Raw genomic sequence first — 20,663 nt, 5'->3', positions numbered from 1 at the left:
TCTCATTAATACTAAAAGGTCAAAAGGTCAGTCCTCCGTGATAGAAATCATTGATGCGGTGTCATATGGATGGGTGGCCTTCAGAGTGACACGACCACAACAGAGATAAACAAAGGGTGAAAGGTCTTGAGTTCAAGCACCAGTGAGCCTTTGTCACACACACGTATACACACACATCTTACACACACGTATGCACATACACATACGATTAGTTGTTTTAATTCAACTCCCTGGATTACAGCCAGGATTAATTCTATATGCCTCAGCACTGGTGAGAGAACATTTCTGTCTAGCTGTAACCATCATAGCTGTGTACACACTGTGTCTGGCCTGTTCTTATACTATTCTTTTCCAAAATGGGCCTAAGTGGAACATGACACCATCGGCTTCCAGTTGATTGCCTGTAAAATAATTCCTTCCTCCTCCTGAGGGTCATGAAGATAACAAAATCCCGATTAAACGCTCCCGAGGGACACAAATACCGCAGCAGCAATTAACAGTTGCATGCAGTGCATGTGTCAAAAACATTCCCTAAAACAAAATGACAATTGCTGCGTATGTAAACAAGCACCTACCAGTCTCAAGTTTCAGTGAGGTAATCCAGAACTGCATCATACTATTTATTGTCAGGTGAAAATTCCAACACAGTGTCATCAACACTCAGGGGAGTGACAGCAATGCAAAGAATGTGCTCATTATTTGCTGCCATGTGATCATGTTGCACACTTCTACTGCACTGTAAAAAACAATAACTGTATGGCAGGAAGAGAGGCGTTCCAATTTAACAAGGAAGAAATGAGGAGAATGGCTCTGACCTGACCTGTGTGCATGCAGTAAACGTATGTGAGCACCTGCAGGCATGTGAGCATGTGGAGTGCACACTTTATACAGACCTCAGTTATAGAATCACAGCAGCCAGCTTGTTAGTGAGCTCTACTGTTAATGATACGTTAAAAAACTAAATAATGAATTGGTAATTAACAAGCTCTTGAAGTGGTAGTGAACTCAAGGCCAGAGACACGATTTGCTCATCGGAGCAGAAGTAAAATTCTGATTCATTCTTACAACCCCGCTGCTGCATTTTTAATCAAGTCATGCAAGAAATGGTCAAATTTAGCTTTCCCTGTGCGTGTTGGCACAAGTTGAGTCCAGGACAGTGGGGTGACATGTCCTACGGGAGCTGGCAAGGAAGAGGGTGAGCTCAGTAATCCCAGAGGTTATGGGCCTCCCAGTGTGGCGTCCTCAATCCCCCCAAGGCCCCGCCAAAATCCCCTTGACAGCAGTCCTCATTATTTGCATATCAGTGGCTTAGCCTCACCCCCAGACAGAACAGAGATAAAGGGATTTACTGTAGACTAGAGGAGGAAGAACAGAGAAACAGTGAAGACAATACAAACACGATTTACTAATATCCCCCAAATCTTCTGGCACATGTGGAAAATTGGAGAATGCGACTAGAAATGAAAGATCTATCATGATGATGACGAGAGGATAAATGAGAGTTTAAGGATTAAACTAGGATTTTTCAGTGTGAACAATGAGGAGACACTGACCTTGACTTGTGTCATCTCCATTGAATATAGATCAGTTGACACTGACTAAATGCACCATTACGTCTGATCAAAGCTAACAGTGTGCATTCTATTAGCCGGACAATCCTAAAGCTATTATGTTAGAAAGCTTATTAGAATAAAGGAGACTCAGAGGGTTGCACTCACATTACATTGAATTATCTGAAATAGGAAATGATTTTGAAGTGACAGCTACTGCCTGCATTGTAGCTGTAAGGCACAGTGACTCACAGTTAACGTAGCACATTAGAATTTGCATGCTAAACATAACAGCAGCCATGTTATGGCTGTTTTTAATAGAAGAAACCTGCTTTATCTATTAACTTTCAAAAAATCTGCATTCATGCAGCTCTCAGTGACACAGGTATTGGGCAGAGATGGGTATTTTGTAAAAGCAAATGGATGAGCACATCACCTTGAGTATAACATGATCAATTTATTACATACATAACTGGGAGGCAGGGGAGTGGAATGGGGAAACAGGATGATTCCAAATTGAATTATGTTGATAAGATCTGAGTATTAATTTCCTTTCTGACACCATCCAAGGACAGAGGAGACAGATGCCTGGCTTGATTTATTGACCCTGCACCTTGTGATTTGTTCAGTATTCTGGATTATTGCAGAGGTAAATCCTCTTCACTGTGAGAGGCCCAATCAGTATTTTGGCCAAAGGGGATTGGACAGGTTTACTTTGAACCTTGTGATGCGGAATGAATAAATAAATCTATGAAGACAGGAAAGGGAAATGCCACCTTAAATTTCAGTAGGTGTTGGAGATGTAAATGGGCTGAACACACAGCAGCTGATTTGAATTACTTTCTTGACAGCATGTAGGTAGAGAGATATTGAACATATATAAAAAATACTTATATATCATATATCACTCAAAACAGGAACACCGAGTCACATGAGGCCTTGTAAAAGGAATATGAACACACCCTTTAAAATGACTGGCACAGCCAGTTGAACAGACAATTCTGAATAAGTCATTACTAATATCTTTAGTGAGTGCCGTGGTTATTAGGAGCCAAGCCCAGTCTCTCAATGGAGTCACATCCCTGCAGCAGGAACTGACATGCATATGTCATTTCACAAGCCTCTGTTGAGCTTATCAAAAGAATGAACATCCTGTGATCTCACACAGGACCACTGAGGTCACTAGGCAATGACGACACACTGGAGAATACAAATCAGATATGTGCACAAATGTGTTATTTATACGTTTGAAATATTTTTGCCTACTCTATCTACTAACACTCTGATTCTTACCATTCCCTCCCTGCTTATTTCCATTCTATAACTCAAGCCCAACTTCTAAAGTCTAAACACTTAACTTGTACCTTGAGAAAAGTGAGGATGAGACTAAAAGACTTATTAGAAGAAAAGTTTGAAACTTAAATAGCAGACCTATACACAGAAGCACACAAATAAACAAAACACAGACATACCATAGACACAGGCAGACGAGCAGAGCCCATGTCGGCGTTTCTAAGGAGATGTCAACATTGTGAAAACAGATGAGGGAACACGTGTGGAATTTTAAGACTGTTCACCACTTCAACACTTCTTCCAGCCTACATCACTCTGTTACAAACAAATGGCTGCATGCAGATAACAGGCCACTCTGACGGATTTAAAGTTCTTGTTTATTATCATATACAGTACAAATGATCCGTGTTTTCCCTCAGAATAATAATAAAAAAATAACTTAGGTCCTGTTTTCTGTAAAACAGCGTCATCAGAAGGCTACATACATTTATATTTACCAAATATGTATTTATCGTGTCTGCTTGCAGATAAATCAATACTCTATGGGCAGTTTTTTATTAAGCCATAGCAGTTGTCCCGCTTGCTAAAGCCCTGAGAGAATCTAAAAAAATAAAATAAAATAGGCCTGCAAGATCTGACTTTGCAAGATCTGACTTTTAAGTTAAGATTTTTTGTATTCTACCTGAAACCGGAAGAAATTGTCGATATCTTTTAAGAAAAATACATTCACCGTCCGACAAGGCAACTGGAATCTATCCTGCTTTACTTCAGGGCCCTGCAGACACAGCCCTGAGCACCACTTCCTCCAGAGGACACAGGACCAGCCTGTCAATAATTCTGTCCTTTGATGTACAACATCAGCAGCCGTTAAAGAAGAGTGTCCTCGCTGCCCTCATTGTGTGTGCTGAGCTGCCTCTTCCTGCAAGTTGTGATGGCTGCCCAGATCCTACAAAGCATGCCACCTCTGAAACAGCAATTTTGGATAGATTGAAATACAGTGTTACAAAACGAGCCATCTCAAAACACAACTGAGGCTTTTTGATAAAAGTCAAATCTTTACTACACCACCGCCTTTGAGGGCAATCCCCCTCTCACATGTCTGCATGGACAAATGGTGTGAGGGTGATGTGTGGAGGCAGCTCACCTTATTCCACAGTACATCAAGTCTTCCCTGGAGGCAATGTAGAAGAGACAGTCCAAGGTGAACTCATGAAAGAGCAACTAGAAAACAGGATCACACAGGTTTGGATTAACAGTGGGTAGATGCGTGATACCAATCAGCCACTGGAGTAAAAAACAAAAACAAAGAAAAAGGCCTATCTTAAGTTGAGTTTACCTTATTGATAGTGTCTTGATCTACAGGGACAGACTTGAGCCAGCGCACCAAAGCCTTCACTTCTGGTTTAGAGCCTTTCTGTGTGGCCAATCCAGCATCTAATAATGCACAGAGATTACAAACATTCAGACTGGATGGTTCAAATAACAGACAAACTGCATCTCATGGCATTAATGTTACACACAACCAAAATGCGTATCGTGGTTTCCGCAGGCAGACTGCATAATCATTATCCAAACTGAAAAGTCAAGTTTGAGCACGTTAGCTGATGATCTACGCCTCCAACAAAAAACAGTCAGGAAGAAGTCCAGAGCCTGAAGCTGAGGCGTGGTTGGGATTGACTGGTACAATTGTTAGGAAACAGTAAGAAGCACGACTGAGTATATTGATAATCCAAAGAGGACTTGATCCCTTGATGCAATACTGGTCGTGCTGCAGCTTGTGCAGTTCATCATCGGACATCAGGCTGGGCTCTTACTGACTCTTAGATAATGGCTCAATCCTCAACGGGTTGGCAAACAAAGGTAGATGCGTGAAAAAAAGATTGTCTATCAACTTGGGCTGAATGTCCTCCATTCATTTGGTATATTTTCTTAACCAAATATTATAAATGGAGGGAATCCTAACAAACACATTTACTTTACCTGGATTCAGAGGTTTGATGATGACGCCTGACCCAATTAAAATAGAATATCCAAAGATTAAATGTTAGTTTTAAGGGAGTACTTGATGGATCAAAATGTCAATGTGATTATCCTGGCTAATTAAAAGGTTAAATAAAAACTTGTGAATATAAAGTAACATATTACATTAAAGATTCAATATTTATTCCAGCACTTTTTGCACTCCGTACCGTTGCAATATTGTATTCTCGTTTACAATTTACAGAAACACTTATTACAGACATTGTATGTTGTCGTTAATTGCTTTTCATAATATTTATATACGCATCTATTAATTCACCTACTTGTATGTACACAAAAATGATATGCTTATGTTTACCTAACTTCATAAAAAAAACATTTTCTATCTTCCCAGAAATTGTTCTCAGAATTGTGTGTGAAAGTTGAGAGCAACGAAAAAAACAAGACATAAATGCTTTAAATGTATTAACATACTATGGCAATGAAACTGATATCGATACGTGATGTGAGACATTCCATGTGTTTATTCCAAAATTGCAGTCTTTTTAGTATAAAATGCCCTATTTGTGTTTGTGGACAGCGTTTCCTCACTGAATTACAATGGAGGTATACGTCCTATTATGATCATTGATCATCAAAACGAAGATGGCGACTGTTTTTTCCCACAGAAAGATGTCGATGCATATTTCCTACAATGTAGTTGCGCTACCTCCGCTCCTTGACCCATAACTCTCTCAACAAACAAGTTAAACCTACAGCTTTTTTTTTTTTTTTTTACATACTCAAACTCACCTGGCAGTAATATGAAAGTTATTGAGCCATCTATGGATGTAACAAAGTGTGTGGTTAAAAAAAACAAAACATTACCTTCAGTGACTGCATCTTTTCTCAGTGCATCTATCTGTTCCTGCTTCCTCTGGACAGAGTTCCTCAGTAGCTCCTGATACTCTCTCTCCTTCTCATTCAGCTGACTCAGCAGTCTGAAACACAAACACCCATCATTACTCAGCAGAAAGCAGTGCAACAACATGCAAAAACATTTAATTGAACATCCAAACGTCAGTTTATGTAGCTTTGAAAACTAAACAGACACGACAATACTGCTGTTCATCACAAAAGCTCTCAAATTCATCAAAAGTAAAAGCAGCATGTATCACGACCATGAAAGCTTTGCGATGAAGAAAACGACTCAATGCTACCTGCTGGTCTCTAGTCGCAGGTCCCTCAGTTTCTCACTGAGGGGGCAGCTGCTGTTGAGGACGAAGTCTGTAGGGGAGTTGGGGCTTGCCGTGGGCAGGATCTCATATATGGACGCTGTCTGCTGTGTGTCTTCTGGCACAAACAGCTGCTCAGGGACAGAGACAATGGCTACGGGAGTGTCTGGGTCAGCAGACTGGTCCTCGGCAGTGCTGTCCTCTGTCTCAAATGAGGACTGCAGCTGGAGTTTCAGCTCTGAGTGTGTGTGTGTGTGTGTGTGTGTGTGTGTGTGTGTGTGTGTGTGGGAGAAGAATGGAAGAAGCATAGACAATTAATAAATAAATAAAAGGAACTCCAAAGTACTGAACTTTGACTGAATGAGAAGAAGCTGTACCTGGTAGGAGCACAGTGATAGCGTCCTGTACTGCCCGTCTCAGCAGATTGTCCAGAGCAAACATCCAGTGAGGTTTCACTTGCTGCTGCCTCAACACCTTCTTTACCTGCATACAGAGCAGACAGTTTAACATGATGGAGATCTCACGAAGCCTGGTGTCATCACCAGGAAAAATCTGTGTGTCGACTCTGTCGCAACGTACTGCGTCTTGGAAGCTAAAGAGCACCGCCTGCAGGCTGTTCGGTGACACTGCGGCAGTGAGCAGCGTGGCTCGGAGCTCCAGCAGGCTGCTGGTCAGCCGCTTCCTGTCAGGGGAGCGGATGTTGTCTCGCAGGCAGCTAATGAGCTCTGTGATGTTGTCTGCAGTTAGCGTTGTTCCTCTGTCATGCTTTTAAGAGAGAAATTATTGGAAAAATTAGGAAACACTACTTCTACATGGCTTTAATAACTGAGATCCGGGAGCGTTTTCTGTAAATCACAGAAAAACGGCGTTATCATTAAAATTGCGTCATTGTTTGCAGACAAACCCATAGTGCATCAGGCAGCTTTTATGAAGGCAGTACAGTACAGCTCTCATTCTGGAAGTACTTAAAGACTTATTTAATTAGTGCTCTTAGCTTGGACAGGAACAGTCTTTTTTCCAGCTCATTAGGGTTAGACCAATTCAAACAATATTATCAGTAATATCAAATTTCAAATCATCTTTGTTCCTCTATATTTTTTATAGTTATATTTTACATAATTTCTATAACCTGCATCATTGCAGTCTGACTTATAGACATTGTATTTGTTGTTCCTTGTTGTATTGTTACATATATAGACTTTTAATATTCATCTACATGTTTATGTTAACTCTTGTTTAGCTACGTTGTCCTTGTGTTGAGCTGTATTTCTGTATCCGTGTCTGTACAATAAGAGCAACCAAAGAAATACAGTCAAATTCCTGGTATGTGTACTCACACCAGGCCAATAAAGTTAATTCCAATATTGAACCTCTGAAGTAACAGCTGTGGTGCTGTATTGAAAACAGCTTAGTTTAATGTTTTTATGCATTACTCTTTGCTCAAAGCACTTAAGAAATAAGTGCACAAAAATATAAACAAATGTTATGTTTTACATTTTCATACAATTGTTCATCACACAAAGAAATACAATTTATAATTTTAAGGATTCCTGTTATGCGACATCATTTGCTGCATTTGTTCTCGGCGGAAAAGGCTTCCATGCGCAAGACATAACAGCTTTTAAGTGAAAAACGAATGCAAAACCCAGCATAAAAAAAAAGTGGCAGAAATGCCCTTAAGCACAAGATTATTAACTCACAAGCCAACTTTAATATAAACTTTGCGCTCACTGCAGACAGTCATGCCATGTGCATCACACAGAGGTTCATATTGTAAGGCTTTTGGAAATGCCAACAGTGCAACAACATGTCTGGACAATTTGTGTAATATCAAACTAAGAGGGAATCCAAACACTCGGGGCTCATTATGCGTGCATTGTCATTTACACATAATGTCTATAAAGCCCAGTAGCTGCCGAAACAGCATCTGTGGAATCTAATAATCTATTCTACTCAATGAATTGTTCTGCTATTTGTATTCTGAATCGCTCTTTGGAAATTGTTTATTTAATTGTTTAACCTGAATTTAAAAGCCTAACCAGAGAGAGGGACTGCTATTTAGCTTTATTAGATGCACTACATTTTAGAAAAAAAAAAATCTATGTACTGTACACGTTGTGTATGAAGTCATGTAGTTAATAGATTTCACAATGCTGTGACCTTTGTTGTTGTGCGTTTTCTTCACCCACCTGAGGCACAGATTCCAGTATATTAAAGACGACAAGGCTTATGTAGTCGGTGAGGACTCGGTGCAGCGTGGCTCTCCTTTCACTGTCCTTTCTCAGCATAAAAAGACCAACGTTCTCCTCTGCTGAGGCTGGACTGCTCATGTCTGATGAGGAGTCCTCTGGTATTCTGGACAGTAGGGGGCAACAAAGAGATCAATTATACCAGATCAACAACTAAAAAAAAATCAGTATCTACTAAAATGGAAATCCTTGAAAAAGAAATAAAAAAGCAGACATCAATAACTTATTATGTATGGGATATTTAATGCTGCAGTTTATTATTATTACTATTATTATTATTCTGCGCAGTCTTTGAGCGGGAAAAAAAAAGAGGTGCTTGGGCTACCTGAAAAATCAAAATGTTTGCATAAACGCCTGACTCTGCGAAAACAGTGAAACATTGTTGTCTGTAGATTGTGGCATTTGATAAAATGGCATTATACCCCTTTCATGCCTACACAGGATGTAACCTCAAAACACTATCAGACTGAAACCACAGTGTGGTTTTTCACTGAACTGTGTAGAACTGTGGCTGATGCAGAGATTATAAGGTTTGTATCTTCTGTTGAGCAATAATCTAACTCACGACAGAAAGCTGCTGGTGCTAGGTGGGCTCTCAGAGCTTTCATCTGCTATGAGGGTGGACTGGTGCCTCCTGAGGTCCAGGGAACAGGACAGGTCGATCGAACCAGAGTATGAATCGGTGTCCTCCACAAGGATGGAGACAGGTACAGACAGGCTGCGTTGGAAGTCGGCTGCAAACCCCGGCAAGATTGTGGTTAGATATGAGTGAATGTTCATAATTCCTGACATTACGTTTCATAAAAACACTTGCAACACCTGCAATAACAACCATTTAAAAGAAATGCAATGGCTGCAGAAATTGAAATGAAAGAGATAGTAACAGTGAGAATGAGGTAACTAAACTATAGAAGCTCTTGTGATGGGAACAGGAAGCAATTTAGATAAACTGATAACATATGTGAGAAAAGAAGAGCAGTATGTGATTTTGAAGTGTAGTGAAGCTTCACCAGCAGAAAGGCATTCTTTAGGTTCTGATTCCTGCAGAGCTTTGGCCCTCTTCCTGGGAGACGACCTGATGAAGGTGTCACTCAGCAGCTTTGTGGCTGTGGATCTGTCGTCGGGGTCCGGCACGAAACAGTTCATGATGAAGGCCTTTGCCCCGTCCGACATGCACTCTGGAACCTTGGGGTGGATCTTGAACATGCCCACCTTGATGGGATTGTTGAAAGGAAATAGTTAATGTTCATCTAAACAACTTCACTTTGGGATTGTGCATTTTAAAAAGAAAAAAGATGGAATATTTGTTCAACAAGAGTCTACAGCCATGCCCGCAGTTCTGTAATGATTTACTAATGCTGTGTTCATGTTATGGTAAATATGACTTTCCGACTTGTAAATAGCGCTCACATCAACATCCAATTTGTGGTTATGACTGGGAAACTCTGATTTTAGAAACTTCCATGTTATTCAGTGCCAAGCTGGATATATTGGAGCTTTGATGAGAATCAAACAAATATTTATCAAATGTTACATGAGACAAAGACTGTCATGTAGTGTAGTCAAACCCAAATTCAATGGATATGTTGGCAAAAGTTGTTAACATGGGCATCTTTCTCATTTCTACCAGCCATCCCATATGACATGAACGCAGGTTTTAGTCACAGTAGTGCTTTGAGTTAAAAGCTAACCACCATAGTAACATTCTCACAATAACAATGCCTTGGTCTCTTAGTTTAATGTGTTAGCATGCTAACAATTATCACTGAACACAGTAAAGGTGATGCTTCAAAAGTTTTGGACAATTTTGGATTTTGACCTGATGATGGCACTAGATGAAAAGAACACATTTATTATAATTCATCCTCTGGGAGACAGGACCGTATGTTCCAAATCTAATGGCAACCCATTGATATTTCAGTCCAAACCCATAAAGGAGGGACTTTTATGATTTTTTACCCACTAAAATGTAGAACTATGCTTTTATGAAAACACCACTATCTGCATGTATTAACTTTCCCTTAGTTACCTTGAACATGGCTGCCTGAGGACTTCCCAGCTCATGGAAGGGTGGTTTGCCTGTCGCCATTTCTATAATAGTGCACCCTAGGGACCAGATATCAGCCGGCTTCCCATAACCCCGAGGCCCTTGGTCTATTATCTCTGGGGCCATGTACTGGAGAGTTCCTTTAGAAAAGTAATCATAAGGCGATTAAAATGCAACTATTGTAATCAGTTCACAGACAAAAAAGAGAGTATATCCTTCTAATGTAGTTAAATCTGTAAATGTCATAAATGTTTTAAAATACACAGCATCTTACCAGCAAATGTCTCAGTACAGGGGTTGATCCCTGCTAATCGTTTAGAGGTTCCAAAGTCAGAGATCTTCAACACCCCACTATACGTGTTGATCAATACATTGTCACCCTGCAGCAAAGACACAGATGAGATGTTTCACAAACACTACCATCTTATACCATAAAGCTAAGATTTTCCTTGAAGCCATTTTTCCCCCCCAGGTCCCAATGTGCCTCACTCACCTTAATGTCTCTGTGGACTATCTGATTGTCATGAAGGTACTTGAGTCCATCGAGGATCTGTTTGGTGTAGAAGATGATGGTGGCCTCGTTGTCTTTCAGGGGACCCCATTTGGAGCGCAGGAGAGATGACAAACTTCCTACAAGCAGAAAATTGTAAAATTATGCAAGCGGATATATTTTTAAGAAAAGGAATCCTGCACATGTCCATTAAAGGCAGAGATGAGAAGACAACACTGTTTCTACTGTTTGTGTCACACTGGAAAAATGCAATTCTCTGTTTTTATAGAAAAATAAGTAATTTTCTAGCTGCATGTGGCAATATCAAACCAAGATTTGTTCTAACCATGTACGGGTTTTTTTTTTAACAATCACACCATTCTCTGAAGAGATTTTTCTTCCAATGAGCAGGATGTTGAAACCGCCCACTTTCTAGTGACTGGCTTCCAGTATACGTTACGCAATCACACATACACTGTCAAATCACATAAACACGAGACAAGACGCTCACTTCCTTGATGCTTAATTAAGGCATCATCCTGTACCAAGTCACACAGTAACTTGGGAAATGCAGACTTGAAAGCAGGGGCAGGGCTTCCTTTATGTCAGCCCTTCATAGAAAGCCGGGAATGACTTCTCTGGAAGTCTGTTTTCATTCCAGAGAATCATTCAAAGAACATTATTTCATCTGGTGACCTTTTACTAATGGACCTAGTAGTGGGATCCATACCTCCAGGTACTTCCTCCATGAAGATCTTAATGAAGCCATCCTGACTGAGGGAGCCCAGGTACTGGACAATATTTCTGTGTTGTAGCCTCTTGTGCAGAGCTATCTCCTCGTGAAGGGGCTGGGAGTACCTGGGAAAGACAGAGAAATAAAAGTGTGACTGTGATATTATATAAGGTTAACAATACGACATCCCATATGAATAGTAAAGTTCATTGTTTTAAAACCATGTCGGAAGGACAAACAAACACACACACACACACACAGTTATGGACATACTGTATACACAAACAAAACCTACACACTGTTATTGCAGGATAAAACACAGTGTTGATCAGTTTGATATTGGTCAGAAAGCACAAGAAAAGGTCTGGGAGAGGCATAACTAAAAGTCAAAAAACCTCCATTAGTATATAGTTGGTGGAGAAGAATGTAGCAGGTTTGAACAATGATCAGGTTTGGACTTTAAGTAAATAAATGAAATGGTCAAGGGGAGTTGAAGCTTGAAAAACACGTCACATGACAGCTGCTATTGCACCACATTAGACGTGTCTTTCCTCTTCCCCCTGTCTCGAGTACAGCTCGAAATAAATACAACAATAAATACTGCGCTGTTTCTTGGATGCTTAAAATGCTTAAAAAGCGATTTAAACTTCACATTTCCTTCGATGGAATTCTTTATTTCCACATGACATGGCCGACGTTCTTTGTGCACATTATAGTGTAACAAGCAAAGAATGAAAAGTGTAAACACTCATTAATCTCCCCCAAGATTCCTAAACAGCACTGGGGATTCAGAGCCTGCCAGTGAGTGGTATCTCTGCCAGATCATTTCCCATTAAGGATATTATGGAAAACATACATTCTTGGTGGAAACAGTGCGTCTCCCAGTAAGGGATGAAGAAAGGAAAAACAGTGGGAGTGTTGGTTTCTCATACGTGCTGTCCTTCTCAGGGATTTCCTTGATGGCGATGCGTACGTGGTTGCTCAGGTCCCTCCCAGCGTACACCACACCGTACGTCCCTTTACCCAGAACTACCTTGTCGCCATTCTCATTGGTCTCATAGATAAACTGCAGGGAGAAATGAAAACAGCGTGAACCAGGAAGTATGAGCATCAAAGTAACTGTGAGGAATTTCACATGCAGAAGAGAGAAATATGAGGAGTGGAGAGAACAGATGTTTCATTCAGGGAATCAACAAAGACCAGACTTTGGAGAATGAATATAAAAGCAATATGGACGTATACAAATAGATATTACACACAATGCCAAATGACATGGAAAACATGACACCATGTTTTGGAAATGTTTTTATGTTGTTGAGAATTTGATTTCCACCCAGCAATTGCAGCTGTTTTGTACTTGTTGAGGCAAGTGAGACCTAAAATAGAGCACACACTGCGTCAGCGGAATGGAGGACTGAGACTGACCTCTAGTATTCCCTCAGCTAGATGGTTCAAGTCCGTGGCAGGCTGTTCAGCCAGCTGAAGCAGAGAGTTTACCAGCTCGCAGAAACTAGTGAGAGAACAGCGTGAGGAGGCATTATTGGAGGTGAGAATATGCTCTTAATCGATCATGTGGTTGAATAAAGTTTCAGTGAATTTCCGTAAAAATGAAGAGAATACAAAGAACATCAAACATGCCTGTAGACTTTTGCCAAAAAAAGTTACCCATAAAAGGCAAATGCCCATCATGTGGAAGAAAGCGTCACCTCTGTGCATAGAATCAACATAGTTCACTGTGGAGGTTTTAATCACAGTGCAATGTCTTCACGACTAGTTCCCCCTTTTGTTTATATTTAACAGACAGGAAGAAGTTCATGTACAAGTGCCAGCATGCGGCCGACAAGATGCACCGCCCCTTCATGGTTTCACAGTATTCCCCGATCAACAGTTGCCGGTTGTAATGCACAAAGAAACATTATGTCAATATTCTTTTTTTTTCCTTTCTTTTTTTTTTTTTTTTATAAAAGGTGGCTTTGCAAATGTTTCACGGGAAAGGAAATGCACTCGGCACGTTTGTTGGACCTCAAGGATACACACAATGCGTATTGGTGAGAAACACTGAATGCAAACTTAACTTTTGTTTGTTTACAGGAAAACTCCAAAGGGATCAGTTTCAACAACATTTCCCTACTTTCTCCAAGTAGTATGCAGCGATGCTGACCGCTTCAGTATTAATTCCAGTTATATGGTAGGAAGTGCCAAGAAAAACTCTATATTGTATTGTATCAGGATTTAATGGGCCTCTCAAAACTGAATCTGCCTGCAGTGGCAGACACCACAAGAGGGTAGAAGGAAAGGTCTTTTGTGATTTGGGTCAACTGACTCTTAAAGTTACAGTGAAAAAAAATCTGTCCTCGGGTGATTTTCTAAAGGACACTAAAAAAAAATATGACTCATACAATACGATTGCAACACTCATTTCAGCAAAGCTAGCCTATAACTGCCCGATCACTGATTATCTTCCTGCACTCTATAATGGTGGTCTGTTTTTCTAGGTACTCATTCAGGCTGCCTCACACACAAAACACACAAACACTTTGTCCTGCTGTATCTTTGCCAATCTATTAGTCACTCACCCTTTACAGTGAAGCTCAGAGGGGAAGCAGAGCTGGAAGTCATCCGAGTTGTAGTGGACATACAGGAAGCAACTCCGCTCATCGATCTTTGAAGCACTTTTGTGGGAAAAAAAAGGCAAATTTAACTATTGAAATAGTCCTAATCCTAAATGTATTCGTTATGAAAACACATGGGCAGTGTCAAAAGCTGTATATAGAACTCTGCTGAACATAAAGGATGTTGACACTGATTAAAACAGACAGTGTATCCATCAACCCCTTTTCTGTTCCAGGGAACCAACGGCTGATGTTTGCATTACAAAAGGTATCAGCTTTGGGATTGATTAATTCAGTAAATGCTGATGAGCAAGGCCCGGCACCAAACTCCATACAAGCTGATAAAGTTGTGTGCTTGCTGTTTTTCAGTAGCCCAGCAGCTGACTGTTTTGGGGCTGAAAATTGCCCAAGTGGCAAATCGTCAGACACGGCAAGGCTAAAGTACACAGCCACACTGATCATTATGCAGAATCAACAAAAGTCTATATAACAAAGACGCCTGAATCCATATTGACAAAACAAAAATCTGCCTGACAGGCAAGGTTTCCCAGTAACCTGTATGTTTTGGGTCCTTTGACTCAACTGCAGGCTTGAACACACCCCAGACCTCACAGATATTTGAGAGACGTTAGCACATGATGTACTTCACTTTACCTCACTCCCCGAATTGCAGAGGCTGGGAAAGTCCACTGGTGTAAGCCTTTCTATGGAATCAAAGTGGAAAGTTAAAAACCCGGGACTAAGACAGTTGGACTGCTGAATAAACAGTGTGTCACACATGACCGAGCAGCTTTCATTCGCATTCACAGAGACATGCAAAATAAAGGAAGCAAACAGTCCTGAGGCATGAAGTCATGTTTTTCCACACACAGTGACGATCAAAGAACACATCCACCTGATACAAATTCACTGGAACATAAATTATTGTGACATGAACATTCCTGTTATTATGCACTCTGTGTGTATGGCAAGCAGTCAAAAATATGTATTCAGGAAAGAAGGAGGCTCTGTGGGGGGACAGAGGGTCTACATACCTTTAAGGGTGTGACGTGTTTCAACTGGACAGTGCGACTTTCGTCCTCCTCGCTCACACACACAATAGCTGGTTGGAGGACTTTACTGGGCTCCAGAATGAGCACCTGAAAAGCAGAACATTCATTTATTTGTAATGGGAGGTGAAAGCTTTCTTGCTTTCTCCATCATTTCCTGACCATATCCCTCAATATTGTTAACATAATAATTAACAGAGAAGTTTAATGTTTTCTGTATATTGTTAGGGTTAGTGTCAACGTTATCAGTGACGTCTTACTGGGCAGTGGCCTGTGGAGTCAGTGGGTTTACAGGCCTGCAAAAGCAGCTCCATCCAGAAGTCCATGGTGTCCTGTTTTTCAGATTTCACCTCAGGTAGCTTTGAAAATTGCCGGTACAGGATGTACGTCTCCATGATGGATGCCACATACCTGAGAGAAACACTAAACTCATTAATCCATGTGAAATGAATAAGTAAATAAGACTAAAATCCCTCTCAATGCTTTCTAGTCCAAAAAAAAAAAAGGTTTCTCATTTTTCAATCATATCAATTAACCATCCGGATGATGATGAAATATGTTGGTCTGCATGATAATGAAGAACTGCCTCACCAGACAGGGGCCTTGAGCCTGTAGAGCTTTTCAGAGGCCAAGATGACTTTCCGATGTTCGTTGGCAAGGATGTTCGCTCCGAGGTAGAAGCCGACGTCCCAGTAGTCCTTCATCATCTCCAAACTGCCTTTTCTACCGAGCAGGGTGCTTAGAGTCACACCTGAACACCGACATAACACAGAGCAAAAACAATTACAAAATTACAGATACATTTCACAAACTAATAGGCTCATATGTGCATCAACAGATGGATGATGGCCCTGTGCACAACTACAAGCTCATTCATCTCCAGGACGCTGAGCAGCAGCAATGTAGTAATATAAGGCCATCATGTATGTGCATTGCTAGCACAGAATTTGCCACTGGGGATGTAACACTACATTCATTCTAATTGATAAATAAATAATATATACAATTCTATATGTAGAATAACATGTATAAATACACTCTCCTACATCAATTAGCTGTAAAACGATTGGTTTTCTGCATATTGCAATGCATGCAAAAACCTTTAAACTGTAACAAGAACTGTGGCTTTGCTAATTCAAAATATGGGTTGTATCATATCAAAACCTATGGATTATACCCCTTAAACGTAAAGTGTAATTCATAGGTAGTATGAACTTTGACACACTAAACCTGTGGACCATAAACATGTATTCTTGCCAAATTATCAAAGCAGGTATTTGTCACCAATTCTCTCTGATCAATAAAGCAGACAGTAGAACGCACCTATTTTGCGCAGCTCAATAGAAGTGTCAAATTCATGTCCAGCAACCATCAGGAGGACCACGTTGTTGATGCCCGAGTGAAGAGTTGGCTCCAACTCAAAAGCTTTTCCATACCTGTCGAATAACACAAAAATAGAGCTGATGGATAATACCAGCACACTGACAGATAGGAGACATCGGTAACACCAGAACAATGATGCAACATAAACTGCAAAACACATACAAAAATCATAAAAAGTACAATTAAATAGGATCTGTAGTGACAAACTGTAGTGTAAATACAAAAGACAGAAAAATGTCACTTCTCATTAGGTTAAGACCAGATCTCAGAACACTAAGTGGTTGTACCAATAGCAGGCCTGTTCTCTGCTGCTGTGATCAGTGAAGCCAGAGCTCATGAACATGTCTTTGTAGATCCGTCCACACAGGCAGTAGACGTCTGACACCACCTTGACCCCCGACTCCACAATAGGCAGAATGGCCTCCAAAGCCTTAGCGCGATCTCCGGGGTGATTTCTCCTGGTGTGGCAAAATTTGACTGTGTCAGCAGTGAGAAGCTTTAACAAAACCCTTTATATCTTGTATAACCAAATGATGATAAAGGGCTACCAGCTGATAATGGCACAGAAACACTAAACTGAAACCAGAGAAGAGATTAAAACAATTTAATTGTGCTGACTTGTAAAACAAAACGTGGATGCAGGAGGAGCCATCTAGGTACCTGTTTAGAGCAAATATGTAGTTAAATTTGATGTTCTGATGTTTTGCTACCAGACACATGGGCAGGTCGTTCAGAGTCTCCACCAGTTTGATCATGGCATCGTAGTCCTGAGAAAAGACGGTGTAGAATTCCAATGTATTATTTACTATGCTTGCATCTAATGTCATCTTATAATTACCAGCTGCGACGGCGTGTGGCTGGCATTGTTTTCACTTTGTGAGTTTGTGAGTCTGTGTGTGTGTGTGTGTGTGTGTGTGTGTGTGTGTGTGTGTGTGTGTCATCATGGCATAATCTGGTCGTAAAGTAGGGGGCCAATCCCACACCTACTTCTGGTGCCATTGCTCAGACCACACCGTTCAAACTCACACCTTCATTTTGATCTCAACCACACACACACACACACACACACACACACACACACACACACACACACACACACACACACACACACGCACACACACGCACACACACGCACACACACGCACGCGCGCTGCCGTGGCCGTTATCAACCACTGGTTGTAGCCCATGACCTTTTACAGAGGCATTTACTCACATGCACAGGTAAACACACACACCTGAATGTCCCTGTAGGACAGCAGCAGGTTCATGACAATATCAGGGGTGAGCAGCTCGACACTGTCCAGGCGTTTCTGGATGCGGCTTAACTCCTCACTCAGGGCTTGGCCGCTGAACCGCTCCCGTGCCATACGAATCTCATGCCTGATTGACTCCCGGAAGTACTCGCTGTCAGCACAAAGAGCAGAGGAATTATAACACTCCACACTCTCACAATCTGCAACAAATCAGCCAATGGGGGAAGGCTGTGAGTTATAGTATCAGCAAATGAATGTGTTATCTGAGATGATAATGTTTTTTGGCTAACCACCCGATGGTGAACAAAGCCCTGCAGTTAATGCCTGACCTGGACTGAATTTGTACATTGTTCAGCAGATGCACCAGTCTCTCCACCAGCGGGGTTAGCAGGGACTCCAGCTGGAAACTAGGCTGCATCAACTCTTTGATGCCCGTCATCATGATCGTAGCGTCACAGGCAAACACTTTGCCCTGAGGTGACACCACGTAAGGGATGAATGTGTAAGTGCCACACTGCTCCTGAAGGAAGATAATACACACATCACACAGGGACAAGTGCACAGCAGGAGACCTTGCGTGGCCTCAATGGAGCGGAGGCGTCATTTGCAAGCTTTTGCTTTTAATGCTTAATTAAATATTTAATGTTAAACTCTTTCATAAATGCAATTGATTTGCTCCCGATTTCAAAATGATCTTTGGCCTTTACTATATCGGCTTCATCAAATCTCTCTTATCCTGTATGAATTGCATTTTTTTCTTTCAGAGCTTTTCTCTGTTTTACATAATTGTAAATTGACTATCTTTGGATTTTGTGGCAAATCAAAGCATTTGATGATGTCATATTTACATCTGGAAAATAGTGATGGAATTGTCATGGCAAAAATCGACTGTGAGCCTCTATTGGCTCCAACATTCCACTCCCATTACAGTTTAATTATGACATTCATTCATAACAATGACACAACGTAAGTTACCTTGAGAGCCTGTAGATCACTATCTTGCTTGTGACAGTATAGGATGATGTTATTGGTCATGCTGAAACTTTCTCTCACTCCCAAGTGATAGTAAAGGGAAGGCTGGCAGAAAGAGTCACTCATCTCAACCACCGCTACATCTGTGGGGGAAATGGTTTAGGGCTGGTTAGTTTGCGTAATTGGCATAGCACTGCGCATATGTATCATCCAAATTACCCCGCAGTCAGCATGACTGCACTTGCCTGCGTTGTAGAAACTATCCAAAATGTCTGTGGTGCCCAGGGATATTCTCTCATATGAAATTGTTTTGAAAACCGCGTGTGCGTCCGCGCAGGCTTCCTTCAGGCATTTCAGGGTTAGGTTCTCTTCAGTCTGCGGCACCGACGCGTCCTCGTTCACAATGTATGCCACGGATACAGCTCTGGTCCGGCTCCGTGGAGAAACGATCGATTTACCCGAGCCGCCGGCGCTCGGATCTACAGCCGAAGAGTCCTGCCACAAACTTCCAGCTGACACCCGAACGGGATCTTTCCTCCTCTGCTCGTGCAGGCTCATTCGCCTGCGCTCTGTCGTGTACATGTTTCTGCCTTATTCCGCAGCTGAAGCTCAATGCATGTCCTTCGTAGGGACAACTTCCATAAAAAAAACGCAAACAACACGGTTGCGTGTTCTTGTAATTCCCCAGGTGTGTCGACGCCCCTGCTCACAGTACATATCCACTGTCATTCCCGGTACTCCTCTCCACTCGACCCGCCCTCCCCTGCTCCGCTCCGCTCCGCCCGCTGACATTTTGAGAGTGAAACTGAAGGCCACTCTGCCTCGACTCTCGCACGACACCTGCTGTGAATAACTTTTATTCAGCTACTGGTGTTTGCTGTGACTATCGCAATGCCACCTTTTAAATACACTTGATATTTGTTTCCCAATTATGTCTTCTTGCGTATAATTAATGAATAAGCCCCATTCTTTAAATAAATAAGTCAGTTCAGAGATGTAGAAAAACAGGTGGACAGGCTGGGGCGAGAGGGCGATGAATTGTGTTTTGTCTCTTGCTTTGCTTGTAGCCATGTCTAGTTTTTTCAACTTAAATGAAAAGGAAAAAAAACGTAAAAGACCGAGCATACAGTTCTGTTAGTGCGCACTTAGTGATTTAGCTCAACAAGGATGATACTCATATTATACCTTGCATTTTATATCCACTGGTCATACTGTTTATACTGTCAATATTGTTGTATTACTCATATTGTTATTTTTCTTTTCATAATGTATTTGTATCTATACTGTTATGTATCTATCTGTTATTTAGCACATTCCACTGCACCTTACTGCTTCTTTTTGCATCTCTGGTCAGATGCTAAACTGCTTTTCGTTGTACTAGTACCTGTACTCTGTACAATGACAATAAAGTTGAATCTGAATCTGAAATTGCCAGACACGGGTGTACACCACACAGCGAGGCTCTGGTGCAGCATTCATGTCAAATAGGATGGATGGTAGAGATGTTTACAACTTGCAAGTGCCCCAATATTGATCTGTCAAAGTCCCATAACTTTATGGAAGATGGTAATAAATGGCTGAAGGGCCCCTTGATAGAACACATTGTGTCATGTTGGCCACAAAAACTTGGAAACAGATCTAAATGTCATTGTTTTGGCCAATTCATCTGTGAAAAATGGTGCATCTTGTTGGCAGCTGATGTTAATTACCTGTGGTAATGTCATGCCATATTCCTCTGACTGATATTCGTGCACCTGTGATGGTGTTTCCCTCCTCATCTTTAACGATTCCTTTGATACCTCCATGGGCCTGAGGAACAACACAAGACAGATATTTTC

At 41.3% G+C, this 20,663-nt stretch overlaps 1 protein-coding gene across 1 annotated transcript; it reads right to left on the bottom strand.

The window, feature by feature from the left end:
• Window positions 1–2,041: 2,041 nt before the first annotated feature.
• si:ch211-1i11.3 (mitogen-activated protein kinase kinase kinase 5) lies at window positions 2,042–19,518 on the bottom strand. The gene is made up of 28 exons (XM_068735879.1): window positions 19,071–19,518; window positions 18,829–18,968; window positions 18,183–18,373; window positions 17,836–18,004; window positions 17,261–17,367; window positions 16,888–17,058; window positions 16,541–16,653; window positions 15,809–15,968; window positions 15,478–15,628; window positions 15,203–15,307; window positions 14,823–14,872; window positions 14,133–14,228; window positions 12,982–13,066; window positions 12,489–12,622; window positions 11,554–11,681; window positions 10,827–10,963; window positions 10,608–10,713; window positions 10,316–10,473; window positions 9,297–9,498; window positions 8,852–9,020; window positions 8,227–8,392; window positions 6,617–6,802; window positions 6,415–6,520; window positions 6,023–6,275; window positions 5,691–5,803; window positions 4,180–4,277; window positions 3,988–4,064; window positions 2,042–3,807 (listed from the first exon to the last, which is right to left on the bottom strand). The coding sequence occupies exons 1-28, from the start codon at window positions 19,405–19,407 to the stop codon at window positions 3,711–3,713; spliced, it is 4,005 nt and encodes a 1,334-aa protein (XP_068591980.1). The 5' UTR covers window positions 19,408–19,518; the 3' UTR covers window positions 2,042–3,710.
• Between the last annotated feature and the right edge of the window lie 1,145 nt (window positions 19,519–20,663).

Source organism: Cebidichthys violaceus, unplaced genomic scaffold, assembly GCF_023349555.1.
Source record: "Cebidichthys violaceus isolate CVI_PGR_0920_01 unplaced genomic scaffold, fCebVio1.0.p SCAF_7, whole genome shotgun sequence".
NCBI classification, from domain to species: domain Eukaryota; kingdom Metazoa; phylum Chordata; class Actinopteri; order Perciformes; family Stichaeidae; genus Cebidichthys; species Cebidichthys violaceus.
The sequence above is the reverse complement of the archived record's forward strand: the minus strand, read 5'-3'. Positions and strand labels throughout refer to the sequence as shown.

What these genes read in the sequence shown, in the direction of transcription:
- si:ch211-1i11.3 (XM_068735879.1), bottom strand. Translation starts at nt 19,407, where the DNA reads ATGTACACGACAGAGCGCAGGCGAATGAGCCTGCACGAGCAGAGGAGG. An exon ending in TCTGCAATTCGGGGAGTGAG is followed by an intron (nt 14,229 to 14,822) that starts GTAAAGTGAAGT and finishes TTCCCACAAAAG; the next exon opens with TGCTTCAAAGATCGATGAGC. An exon ending in ATCCCTGAGAAGGACAGCAC is followed by an intron (nt 11,682 to 12,488) that starts GTATGAGAAACC and finishes TGTCTTTCCCAG; the next exon opens with GTACTCCCAGCCCCTTCACG.